This window comes from Haematobia irritans, chromosome 4 (assembly GCF_050003625.1).
Source record: "Haematobia irritans isolate KBUSLIRL chromosome 4, ASM5000362v1, whole genome shotgun sequence".
Lineage (NCBI taxonomy): Eukaryota > Metazoa > Arthropoda > Insecta > Diptera > Muscidae > Haematobia > Haematobia irritans.
The window spans coordinates 67,030,122-67,043,122 of NC_134400.1; the positions used below are offsets into that span (position 1 = coordinate 67,030,122).

General features: G+C 36.0%; 1 protein-coding gene across 1 annotated transcript; it reads left to right on the forward strand.

Annotated features, from left to right (window-relative positions):
• Positions 1-3,551: 3,551 nt before the first annotated feature.
• Positions 3,552-4,085, forward strand: LOC142235517 (uncharacterized). Its single transcript, XM_075306769.1, has 2 exons — positions 3,552-3,714; positions 3,767-4,085. The coding sequence occupies exons 1-2, from the start codon at positions 3,552-3,554 to the stop codon at positions 3,922-3,924; spliced, it is 321 nt and encodes a 106-aa protein (XP_075162884.1). The 3' UTR covers positions 3,925-4,085.
• Positions 4,086-13,001: the final 8,916 nt, after the last annotated feature.

The window sequence follows — 13,001 nt, forward strand, 5'->3', positions numbered from 1 at the left end:
ATACTTTTCTTAGAGATTTATTTTTATACCCTCCATCATAGGATGGGGGTATATTAACTTTGTCATTCCGTTTGTAACACATCGAAATATTGCTCTAAGACCCCATAAAGTATATATATTCTGGGTCGTGGTGAAATTCTGAGTCGATCTAAGCATGTCCGTCCGTCCGTCCGTCTGTTGAAATCACGCTAACTTCCGAACGAAACAAGCTATCGACTTGAAACTTGGCACAAGTAGTTGTTATCAATGTAGGTCGGATGGTATTGAAAATGGGCCATATCGGTCCACGTTTACGTATAGCCCCCATATAAAGGGACCCTCAGATATGGCTTGTGGAGCCTCTAACAGAAGCATATTTCATCCGATCCGGCTGAAATTTGGTACATGGTGTTGGTATATGGTCTCTAACAACCATGCAAAAATTGGTCCACATCGGTCCATAATTATATATAGCCCCCATATAAACCGATCCCCAGATTTGGCTTGCGGAGCTTAAAAGAGAAGCAAATTTCATCCGATCCGGCTGAAATTTGGTACATGGTGTTGGTATATGGTCTCTAACAACCATGCAAAAATTGGTCCACATCGGACCATAATTAGATATAGCCCCCATATAAACCGATCCCCAGATTTGGCTTGCGGAGCCTAAAAGAGAAGCAAATTTCATCCGATTCGGCTGAAATTTGGTACATGGTGTTGGTATATGGTCTCTAACAACCATGCAAAAATTGGTCCACATCGGTCCATAATTATATATAGCCCCCATATAAACCGATCTCCAGATTTGGCTTGCGGAGCCTCAAAGAGAAGAAAATTTCATCCGATCCGGCTGAAATTTGGTACATGATGTTGGTATATGGTCTCTAACAACCATGCAAAAATTGGTCCATATCGGTCCTTAATTATATATAGCCCCCATATAAACCGATCCCCAGATTTGGCTTATGGAGCCTCTAAGAGAAGCATATTTCATCCGATCCGGCTGAAATTTGGTACATGGTATTGGTATATGGTCTCTAACAATCATGCAAAAATTGGTCCACATCGGTCCATAATTATATGTAACCCCCATATAAACCGATCCCCAGATTTGGCTTGCGGAGCCTCAAAGAGAAGCAAATTTCATCCGATCCGGCTGAAATTTGGTACATGATGTTGGTATATGGTCTCTAACAACCATGCAAAAATTGGTCCACATCGCTTCATAATTATATATAGCCCCCATATAAACCGATCCCCAGATTTGGCTTGCGAAGTCTCCAAGAGAAGCAAATTTCATCCAAGCCGGTTGTAATTTGGAACATGGTGTTAGTATATGATCTTTAACAACCGTGCCAGAATTGGTCCATATCGGTCCATAATTATATATAGCCCCCATATAAAACGTTCTCCAGATTTGACCTCCGGAGCCTCTTGGAGGAGCAAAATTCATCCGATCCGGTTCAAATTAGGAACGTGGTGTTAGTATATGGTCGCTAACAACCATACCAAAATTGGTCCAATCACACAAAAAGTGGTCCATATCGGTTCATAATCATGGTTGCCACTAGAGCCAAAAATAATCTACCAAAATTTTATTTCTATAGAAAATTTTGTCAAAATGTTATTTCTATAGAAACTTTTGTCAAAATTTTATTTCTAGAGAAAATTTTGTTAAAATTTTATTCGGTTCATAATAAAAATTTCATCATTTTCAAAATTTTATTTCTATAGAAAATTTTGTCAAAATTTTATTTCTATAGAAAATTTTGTTCAAATTTTATTCGGTTCATAATCATGGTTGCCAGTCGAGCCACAAATAATCTACCAAGATTTTATTTCTATAGAAAATTTTGTCAAAAGTTTATTTCCAAAGGAAATTTTTTTAAAATTTTATTTCTGTAGAAATTTTTGTCAAAATTTTCTTTCTATAGAATATTTTGTCAAAATTTTTATTTCTATAGAAAATTTTGGGAAAATTTTATTTCTATAGAAATTTTGTTAAAATTTTATTTCTGTAGAAAATGTTGTCAAAATTTTATGTCTACTTTGTCAAACTGAATTATATACGTATTGGATCGATCTTTTTTGATTTAATATATACCACGTATGGACTTACATACAATTTAGAAGATGATGTTAGAAGGTTTTAAGATACCTTGCAATCGGCAAGCGTTACCGCAACTTAAGTAATTCGATTGTGGATGGCAGTGTTTAGAAGAAGTTTCTACGCAATCCATGATGGAGGGTACATAAGCTTCGGCCTGGCCGAACTTACGGCCGTATATACTTGTTTCACCCTATAGTTGTTATTGATAGTAATTGTATGTGTAAGTTATGTTAGAACAAAACACACAAGAACCAAATTTATTTGTCTATTGCATAATTACAAAAATAATAACATATTGAATATGTTTTATAAGAAACACATGTTTTCTTATTTCAAATAAAGCTAAATACGATTTTGGGGGCGCAATACATAAATTTTTTGATTGTAATTTATAGCCACTTTCAATTAATTATTTAATTGAATCAATCAAATAGTTGATTGATTTTTGTCGCGAAATTAATTAAAATTTTAATTGATTCAATTAAAACTGTGATTGAATTTTATGTTAAAAATCAATCACGTTTTTACTTGATTCAATCACACAATTGATTGATTCCGTGACAAAAGACATTTCAATTAAAAAAATGATTGAATCCGCGATTTTCGTGATTGAAATCAAAAAATTTTTTTTGCAGAAATAGGGAAAACAACGTTTAAGTTTGTAAAAACTGAACACCTATTGAAAAAAAGGCTGATGGAAGAGGGAAATATGCAGAATCTTGAAGAGCAGGAGGATACGTCCCACGATTATATTTACAAAGAAGGTAAGTTAAATTTAAGTTAAATTCAATCCAATCAAAAAATGTTAAAATATATCAATATTAAATTAAACTCAAATCTATATAGACTAAATTAAACTTAAAAAAAAATCTAAATTATATTAAAAATTAATATAGACTATCTTTGATTAAATTAAAATATAGAATTTTTTTTAAAATTGTATTAATTTAAGTTAAATTCAACCAAAACAATAAATGTTAAAATAAATTAGTATTAAATTAAACTCAAATATATCTAGAATAAAGTAAACGTAGAAAACAAAAATATATTAAAAATTAAGAAAACTTTCTTTGATTCAATTAAAATACATATATTTTTAAAAATAACATTAATTTAAGTATCTAGACTACATTCAATTAAAATAAAAGTAATTAATTTTAAAAATCTAAATTATATTAAAAATTAATATAGACTTAAGTTGATTAAATTAAATATAAACATTTAAAAAAAGTATTAACTCAAAAATATTCAAAAAAAAAAATAAATTAAATAAACCAATAATAAATTAAAGTCAATCCTATATAGAAAGAGTAAATTAATTTAAATTAAATTTTCTCAATATTTGTACGTACATAAAATACATATTTATATTAAACTAGTAATTTAAATTAAGTTGCGATTAAAAAGATACATAAAACAAATTTATAGCTAAACACTGATATTTAAAATTCTCTTCAAATATATGGATATTGACTTTTCTATTATTCATAAGGATGCTGACGAAATTCTCGGCTGGACTGACAAATTTATATGCCTCTCCAACTACATGAAACAACATTTAACAATTCACGACAAAGAGTCGAAGGAAGTTCTGGCGGGAATAAATCCGAACAACATTCAAGAAGGTAATTATATTCAAAATTATTAAATTCGTTCCAATAACTGTTTTGATTATAGATATAAATGGCATTGGACTAAACCTTCTCTGGAGCCTTCATAGCTACCCCTTTTCCACTAACAAAATCCAACGCAAAGACTGTGATGGCAAAAATCCTATGGTCGTTACTCCATACGTGATTCGCAAGAATCATTCATTTTCATCAGCCAAACGTTGAAAAGTGTTTAGTTTTTAAAATGAAACAAAAATATGTTATTATTAGAGGTATGATTATTTTTTGATGTATTATTTTTCTGTCGTATGTGTGTTTAGTTTTTGTAATGAAAAAAAATTATAAGTTTATATATTTATATGTATAATTTTTCGGAGTTATAATTACTGTTTTGATTCATGTCAACAACAAAAATTTTTAAGTAATTAAAAAAGTAAAGAAGTATAATTTTCTTAACACTTAAGTAAAGTTTTATATAAATGTTTTATTGTTGAGAACAATAAATTTTTTTAATTATGAAAATCACTGCTGTTTTGCTTAAAATGTAAAAGGAAATTAGCCCATTTATTACGAACATTTTATTTTGAATAGAGTTTCTAATACATTTATAATATTTAATCAACAGTGATTATTACAACGAATATATTCATAGTATTAATGATTGTCCGCTATTAATACTACTATCGCTTTCATAAATTCAATGAAATATTTTCATCGAAACAATGTAAAGTTTTCATTAAAACAATGAACATATTTCACTGGGAGATCGAATTTGTATCATTATTACAACGAATATATTCATAGTATTAATTATTGTCCGCCATTAATACTACTATCGCTTTCATTATTTCAATGAAATATTTTCGTCGAAACAATGGAAAGTTTTCATTGAAACAATGAATATTTTGTACTATAACAATGAAGCCATTCATTCATAAAATAATTATGTTTCGTTGATACGAAGAATAGGCTTCATAATATCTATGAAATCATTCATTCGTACAACAACTATGCTTCTTGGTTACAATGAATATGTTACATTATTACAATGAAACCATTCATTCATACCATAATTTTGTTTCATTGATATAATGGATTTGTTACATTATTACAATGATTTCTTTTATTGCATTTATGACAAGTATTTCATAATAAATTTCATTAGTAAAACGGCATATCCGTTGTTTTAACGAAAAGCTTCGTTGGCTCAATTTTAATGACAAATTTCGTTAATACAACGAAGCAATTCACAGTACCAATGAAGCTTTTTCTATCAGTTTTGTTTTTATACATTTTATTGTTTAATTTTTCACTATTTCCTCCTTTTTTCATTTTACTGTCCCAACTCTAAAAAGAGCATAGTGCCCTTTCGTTATTTTTATGAAGATCCCTTTGTAATTTTTGAATACTTTCCACCGTTTTTTTAACTTCCTTTGCCTGAATATTTTGACTTACTCCTCGTACGTTCCGATTTCTTTTAACGAAATAAGAAAAAATTGTGCCCATATGACAAAATGATAAACAGAACACATGTCCATACATACATAAAATGCTGCTCTCAAGGCGAAAACACATGCTGTTTTTTTCAAATGTCCAATCTCTTTGTTCCGAATGTCTATTCTCTTTACTGCAAATACTCATTCTAATATTCAAATTATATATTTATAAATAATAATAAAAACAAGTATATACGGCCGTAAGTTCGGCCAGGCCGAATCTTATGTAGAAACTTCTAGAAACTTCTACGAAAGACTGTCATCGACAATCGAATTACTTGGGTGTGGTATCTTAAAACTTCTTAACATCGTTTTCTAAATTGTCAGTTAGTCCGTACGTGGTATGTATTAGACAACACGTCGAGAGCCAGAATTGAAATATGGGGGTCGCTTATACACACAAAAAAATTTTTTTGATTTCAATCACGAAAATCGCGGATTCAATCATTTTTTTAATTGAAATGTCTTCAATCACGAAAATGATAGTATCAATCACCCATTTTGATTGAAAACCAACACGATTTTTAATTAAAAATTTAATTGACTTTTGTCACGGAATCAATTAATTGTGTGATTGAATCAATTAAAAACGTGATTGATTTTTAACATAAAATTCAATCACAGTTTTAATTGAATCAATTAAAATTTTAATTAATTTCGCGACAAAAATCAGTCAACCATTTGATTCATTCAATTAAATAATTAATTGAAATTGGCTATAAATTTCGATCAAAAATTTATATATTGCGACCCCAAAATCGTATTTAGTTTTTTTTTCTTTTGAAATAAATGAAAATATGTGTTTCTTATAAAACATATTTAATATTTTATTATTTTTTGAATTATGCAATAGACAAATAAATTTGGTTCTTGTCAATCGTGTTTTGTTCTAACATAACTTACAAATACAACTACTATCAATAACAACTATAGGGTAAAAAAATAAATTATATAAATCATTATCTTCCTTATAATAATAACCATGTTAGCATGTCCCTTCTAATATGTAGATGCGCCTAGGTTAGGTTAGGTTAAAGTGGCAGCCCGATTAAGATTCAGGCTCACTTAGACTATTCAGTCCATTGTGATACCACATTAACTAAAAGTACCTATTACATATGGGCACTTCTAGTTTTAACCGCTGAACCTTCTTGATTATTTTTCTTTGTTGAACCAACCAGATTGTTCCAAAAATATTAGCAGACTGCTTAAGTTAACGTTTTCCAGATCCGCCCGTAATCTGAAGCTATATGCTCCTAAAAGTTGCTTGCGCTTTACACAAAATGCAGGACACTCACACAAGAGGTGTTTAATTGATTCTTTTTCCTCCGCATCATGACAGCTCATACAATAATCATTATACTTCGCGCCAATAGTTTTTGCAAAATCTCCTATCAGGCAGCGACCCGTTATAGCAGATATCGGGAGTGATACCTGACGTCTCGAGAACATTAGCATATCTAGTGTGCGGTTTAAGTTGAAATGGGGCCATATTTGCTTGGTGTCGTTACAACCCTTGCAATTCTCCCATCGAACATTTGCCATCATAACAGCCTTCTCACGCAGCATGAGCTTGCAGGTAGCTAGGGGCATACCAACAAATTCTAGTTCCCCTGGAATATGTAAGGTAGTCCCTAGCCTTGCCAACTCATCCGCTTCGCAGTTCCCCGGAATGTTCCTATGGCCAGGCACCCATATTAGGTGAATATTGTACTGCTCAGCCATCTCATTGAGAGATTTGCGGCAATCGATGGCCGTTTTCGAGTTGAGGAACACAGAGTCCAAGGATTTTATTGCAGGTTGACTGTCTGAGTATATATTAATGCCCACATTTTTTGGAACATTACTTCTCAGCCAATTCGCCACCTCTCTTATTGCTAATATTTCAGCCTGAAAAACACTACAGTGATTAGGTAATCTTTTCGCTATTTGAAGTTCCAGATCATTAGAATATACTCCGAAACCCACTTGTCCATCCAATTTGGAGCCATCAGTGTAGAAATCTATATATTCTTTATTCCCCGGGGTATGTGTGCACCACGCCTCACTGTTGGGGATTAGAGTCTCAAACTTTTTGTCGAAAAGTGGACTCGCCAAAGTGTAATCCACTACGTTAGGCACATCTGACATTATTTTGAGGACAGAACTGTGACCGTAACCATTTTCCGACCACAGCGATAGTTCGCGCAACCGCACAGCCGTTGTTGCAGCTGACTGTTTGGCCAAAATGTCTAAAGGCAATAGATGCATCATGACATTAAGGGAATTTGTTCCTGTCTTGCTGAATGCGCCTGAAATACACAAACACGCCATACGCTGAACTTTATCTAAACCAGTCGGTTTCTGAAGTGCCGGCCACCAGACTACAACACCATATAGCATTATAGGTCTAACCACTGCCGTGTATAGCCAATGCACAATTTTTGGTTTTAGTCCCCACTTTTTTCCTATTGCCTTTTTGCACGAGTACAAAGCTACAGTTGCCTTCCTCGCCCTTTCTTCAATATTAAGCTTAAAGTTCAGCTTCCTGTCCAAAATTACGCCAAGGTATTTTGCACAATCACCAAAGGGAATTTCAATACCCCCTAAGGAAATAGGCCTAACCGTGGGAGTTTTGCGATCTTTGCAGTACATGACTAATTCTGTCTTTGCAGGATTTACCCCAAGACCATTGTCTTTCGCCCATTGTTCAGTCATCCGGAGGGCCCTCTGAATAATATCTCTGATTGTGGATGGGAATTTTCCCCTGACTGCCAGAGCTACATCATCTGCGTATGCCACCACTTTTATCCTTTCTTTTTCTAGAGTAACCAGAAGGCTATTTATAGCAACATTCCAAAGAAGAGGTGATAGAACTCCTCCTTGGGGAGTGCCTCTGTTCACATACTTTTGTATGTTTGCTTGTCCTAGTGTGGCTGAAATACGTCTCTTCATTAGCAGTTCGTCTAACAGCCTGAGTATACATGGATCAACATTCAGAGTTGTCAGTCCATTTAATATCGAGCTCGGATGGACATTATTGAACGCCCCTTCGATGTCTAGAAACGCCACGATTGTGTATTCTTTGACAGATAGTGAGCTTTCAATAAAGCTGACTAGTTCATGTAGTGCGGTCTCAGTAGACCTGCCCTTCGAGTATGCATGCTGTCGTTTCGAGAACAAACTTGAATCGATTCTAGTTCTAAGATAAATATCTATCATCCTCTCCAGAGTCTTAAGTAGGAATGAGGATAAGCTGATTGGTCGGAAATCCTTCGCCCTCGAGTGAGAGGCTTTTCCCGCTTTAGGTATGAAAACGACTTTTGTTTCCCTCCACTTTCCTGGGATATATGATAAGTTGATACATCCTTTATATATCACCGACAACCAGGGGATAATTTTGTCAGTTACAGCTTGTAACTCCACCGGAGTAATTCCATCAGGTCCAGGGGATTTGAATGGTCCAAAGCTATTTAGCGCCCATCTTATTCTAGTTTCCGATACAATGTCCTCGACAGGAAACGACCGCTGAGCAACTGTGGCACCGCCAGTACATGGTTCAATCGTCTGATTTCCAGGAAAATGTGTGTCCAATAGTACCTCCAGCGTCTCCTCACTGGACGTTGTCCAATTGCCCTCCGATGTTTTAATGAAACCTGGAGCGGAGTTGGTGGATGCTAGAACCTTCCGTAGTCTGGAAGCCTCGGACGCAAAATTACGCCAAGGTATTTTGCACAATCACCAAAGGGAATTTCAATACCCCCTAAGGAAATAGGCCTAACCGTGGGAGTTTTGCGATCTTTGCAGTACATGACTAATTCTGTCTTTGCAGGATTTACCCCAAGACCATTGTCTTTCGCCCATTGTTCAGTCATCCGGAGGGCCCTCTGAATAATATCTCTGATTGTGGATGGGAATTTTCCCCTGACTGCCAGAGCTACATCATCTGCGTATGCCACCACTTTTATCCTTTCTTTTTCTAGAGTAACCAGAAGGCTATTTATAGCAACATTCCAAAGAAGAGGTGATAGAACTCCTCCTTGGGGAGTGCCTCTGTTCACATACTTTTGTATGTTTGCTTGTCCTAGTGTGGCTGAAATACGTCTCTTCATTAGCAGTTCGTCTAACAGCCTGAGTATACATGGATCAACATTCAGAGTTGTCAGTCCATTTAATATCGAGCTCGGATGGACATTATTGAACGCCCCTTCGATGTCTAGAAACGCCACGATTGTGTATTCTTTGACAGATAGTGAGCTTTCAATAAAGCTGACTAGTTCATGTAGTGCGGTCTCAGTAGACCTGCCCTTCGAGTATGCATGCTGTCGTTTCGAGAACAAACTTGAATCGATTCTAGTTCTAAGATAAATATCTATCATCCTCTCCAGAGTCTTAAGTAGGAATGAGGATAAGCTGATTGGTCGGAAATCCTTCGCCCTCGAGTGAGAGGCTTTTCCCGCTTTAGGTATGAAAACGACTTTTGTTTCCCTCCACTTTCCTGGGATATATGATAAGTTGATACATCCTTTATATATCACCGACAACCAGGGGATAATTTTGTCAGTTACAGCTTGTAACTCCACCGGAGTAATTCCATCAGGTCCAGGGGATTTGAATGGTCCAAAGCTATTTAGCGCCCATCTTATTCTAGTTTCCGATACAATGTCCTCGACAGGAAACGACCGCTGAGCAACTGTGGCACCGCCAGTACATGGTTCAATCGTCTGATTTCCAGGAAAATGTGTGTCCAATAGTACCTCCAGCGTCTCCTCACTGGACGTTGTCCAATTGCCCTCCGATGTTTTAATGAAACCTGGAGCGGAGTTGGTGGATGCTAGAACCTTCCGTAGTCTGGAAGCCTCGGACGTATTCTCAATACTGCTGCAGTAAGCATTCCAAGAGTTATGCTGAGCCTTTCTCAGTTCTCGCTTGTATCCTCTCAGATTCTTCTTGTAAGCGTCCCAGTCCTCAGGGGCTCTGGTGGACTTTGCCTTGTTAAAGAGCTTCCTGCAGGATTTCCTCATATTACTTATTTCCGTAGACCACCATGGTGGTCGATGTTTCCCCCTTGGCTTTCCTCTAGGGCATGCAGCTTTCAGTGAGATGTTTAAGGCCTTAGTAATCCGCTCCACTGCGTGTTCGATATCTTGCACATTTCTCATATTTGTCTCTGTTATTTCCGGTATCATCATATTGAACGATTCCCTATACCTATTCCAGTCAGCTTTCCTAACATTTGGCGGAAATATGATCTTGGTGATATGAACATCAAATTTAAAACTGATGTAGCGATGATCTGAGAAGCTGTGTTCACTTAAAACCTGCCACTCAGATATCATTTCATTCAGTTCTTGCGAGGCCAAGGTGATGTCCAAAACCTCTTGCCTGTTTTTAGTGACAAAGGTTGGGACATCTCCCTTGTTGCAAACTACCAGATTAGTACGCAAAATAAACTCTATTAGCGACTCTCCCCTTGCATTAGTATCACTACTTCCCCATATACTATGATGTGCATTCGCATCGCATCCCATAATGAGTTTCGTCTTTGTTTTCAGTGACTCCTCCACTAAGGTCTTAACGGCATATGGAGGCATCTCCCTGTCATGTCCCATGTAGACCGAAGATACCCAATATTTGCATTTGGCTATTTCTAAACTTGCAACGACAGTGTCTGTATTGCACATTGAAGGAAGCAGAAACAAGTTGAGCTCGTTTTTAGCCATTATACAGGCTCGATTTACATCATTACCAGTATACTGCAATAGTTTGAACCCCGGAGTACTTAATTCACATATTTTGTTTTTATAAACATATGGTTCTTGAATAAGAACTATATCTATGTCCCCTTTCATCAGGAGAACTTTTAAGGCAGCACATGCAGCCTTACAATGATGAAGATTTATCTGGAGGATCCGTAGTACCATCGAGATTTTCAACAACCGTCACATCAGCCGCTTCAATCGAGTCATCAAGAATGTCCTCTTCAGAGATATCGGTGACTCTCGCAATAACCATAGGTTCAACTTTGGTGAGTTCTGAGGCAGTAGAAGCCTCCTCACGCATACGGTATCTATCCATGTCTTCAAATGTCTTGGTATCCCCCTCGACTTCGCAAGAGGATCCGCTTACTTCTGATTCAGACAGAGGCTTGTCCATTTCTGAATCCTTTAGCTGATCGTTTTTATACACCTTCATTTGGATATAATGAAAGCCATAACATACACGGCCCTGGGACTTTGCTAGATGTGGCAAAGACTGAGTGTTCAATATAAACACTGCACGCCGTCTTGGCCCATCCACTTCATCCAAACGGCCAACCTTCCAATCAGCTGTTGGAAGATCTGGATTGCATTGTTTCAGTCTATTTAAAATAGATTCAGGGTCAGGAGGGTTTGCAGGTATCCACGCATGTGCTCTTGGTCTAGCCGGTATGTCTTTCTTCTCGACTAACTCTAGAGCAGCTCCTTCCCAAACTTCACCAATTAGTATCAGAGCAGCTTTAAAACATTCTATAGACCTCTGGTCCTCAAATGCGACTAGCTTAAATCGTCCTTGATACCAACCAGCCTCTTGGTGTCGAGGATCTGGGCCGGGAAACTTTTCCAGCACCTGTGAGTAGACGCCAGACAAAGCATTTCCCCCATTTTTGCTTTGGAACCATACCGTCCAATGCTCCTTTATTAATGATAGCCATCACAAGGCTGTCTTTAGCAACTGAGGCAAACGATCGTTGATCCCTTTTGGAGGATGGCAGCTCATCCGGTGATCGTTCCCTTTTTCCAGCCTCAAGAATTCCTTGAGCCCATTTTAAGGAATCGCTTTGTTTAGCCGACAACGTGCTTGGGTCGACTGATCCTAATTTCTTTAGGATAAACAAAGCATTTCTGCGTTCCTTGAATCTCTTTCGTGAGGGATTACCTCCTTTTGATGCCGTTACCTTGGAAAAGGTCCGACTTGTCAAATTGTCGCCACCTGTCGACCCGTCTACAGGTCGACTAATTGGGCCTAACTCTTGGTCATTGCCCAAATTTATAACTCCAGTCGATACCCGTCCACTGGGCCCTGAAGTTAGCAACCCAGTGGATGTCTTTGAATTTCTCTGCATGGTGGCCTAATATCCCACCACACTTGAAATTCGTAGTAGGTACTTATTACGATGATTTTATCCGCTATTAAAAAACACGTCCGTTCCGTTCGACGGTTGAAATAACACTAGATGCGCCTAGATTTCCAATAAATCAGCAGCCTGTAAGCTAAATTAGTTTTTCTGAAAGTAAACAGAATAATTCGAATTTAATTTTGTTCAATTAAAAGTTAATTTTGTTAAACATTAGCTGCATAGAATATCAAGTTCAATTCTTAGTTCCAGGTTGCAGATTTATAATCTTCTTTTGCAGTTGTAGTCTTTTAGCATAAAACGGTGTATTAAGGAGCTCGGTAATTTAATTTTAGTAACAATTCCTTTCCAAAATTTCCACACATTAAAATCGTCTATTAAAATATGAAACAATCAAAGACAAAAATAATGGGAAAGCAATGTATTATTTGGTATTATATTGATGATACTTTGCAAATTCTGGAAATAGAAAAAAATATAAATGGAAAATACATATTTTACAAAAAAAATACATGTACATATTTTCTGATATTTTTCATATTTTTAAATCCAAAAGAAAGAACTTTTTTACCATTACATAATTCAGCTCATTAGTTTATATACCAGATATACTGCTCTCTACTTGGGTTCAAACTGAAAAAGGCAGGTAAAACAAAAATGCAATTTAATGCCAACGCTACTTCGCAACTTCAAGGTGAATCTTCCAACAA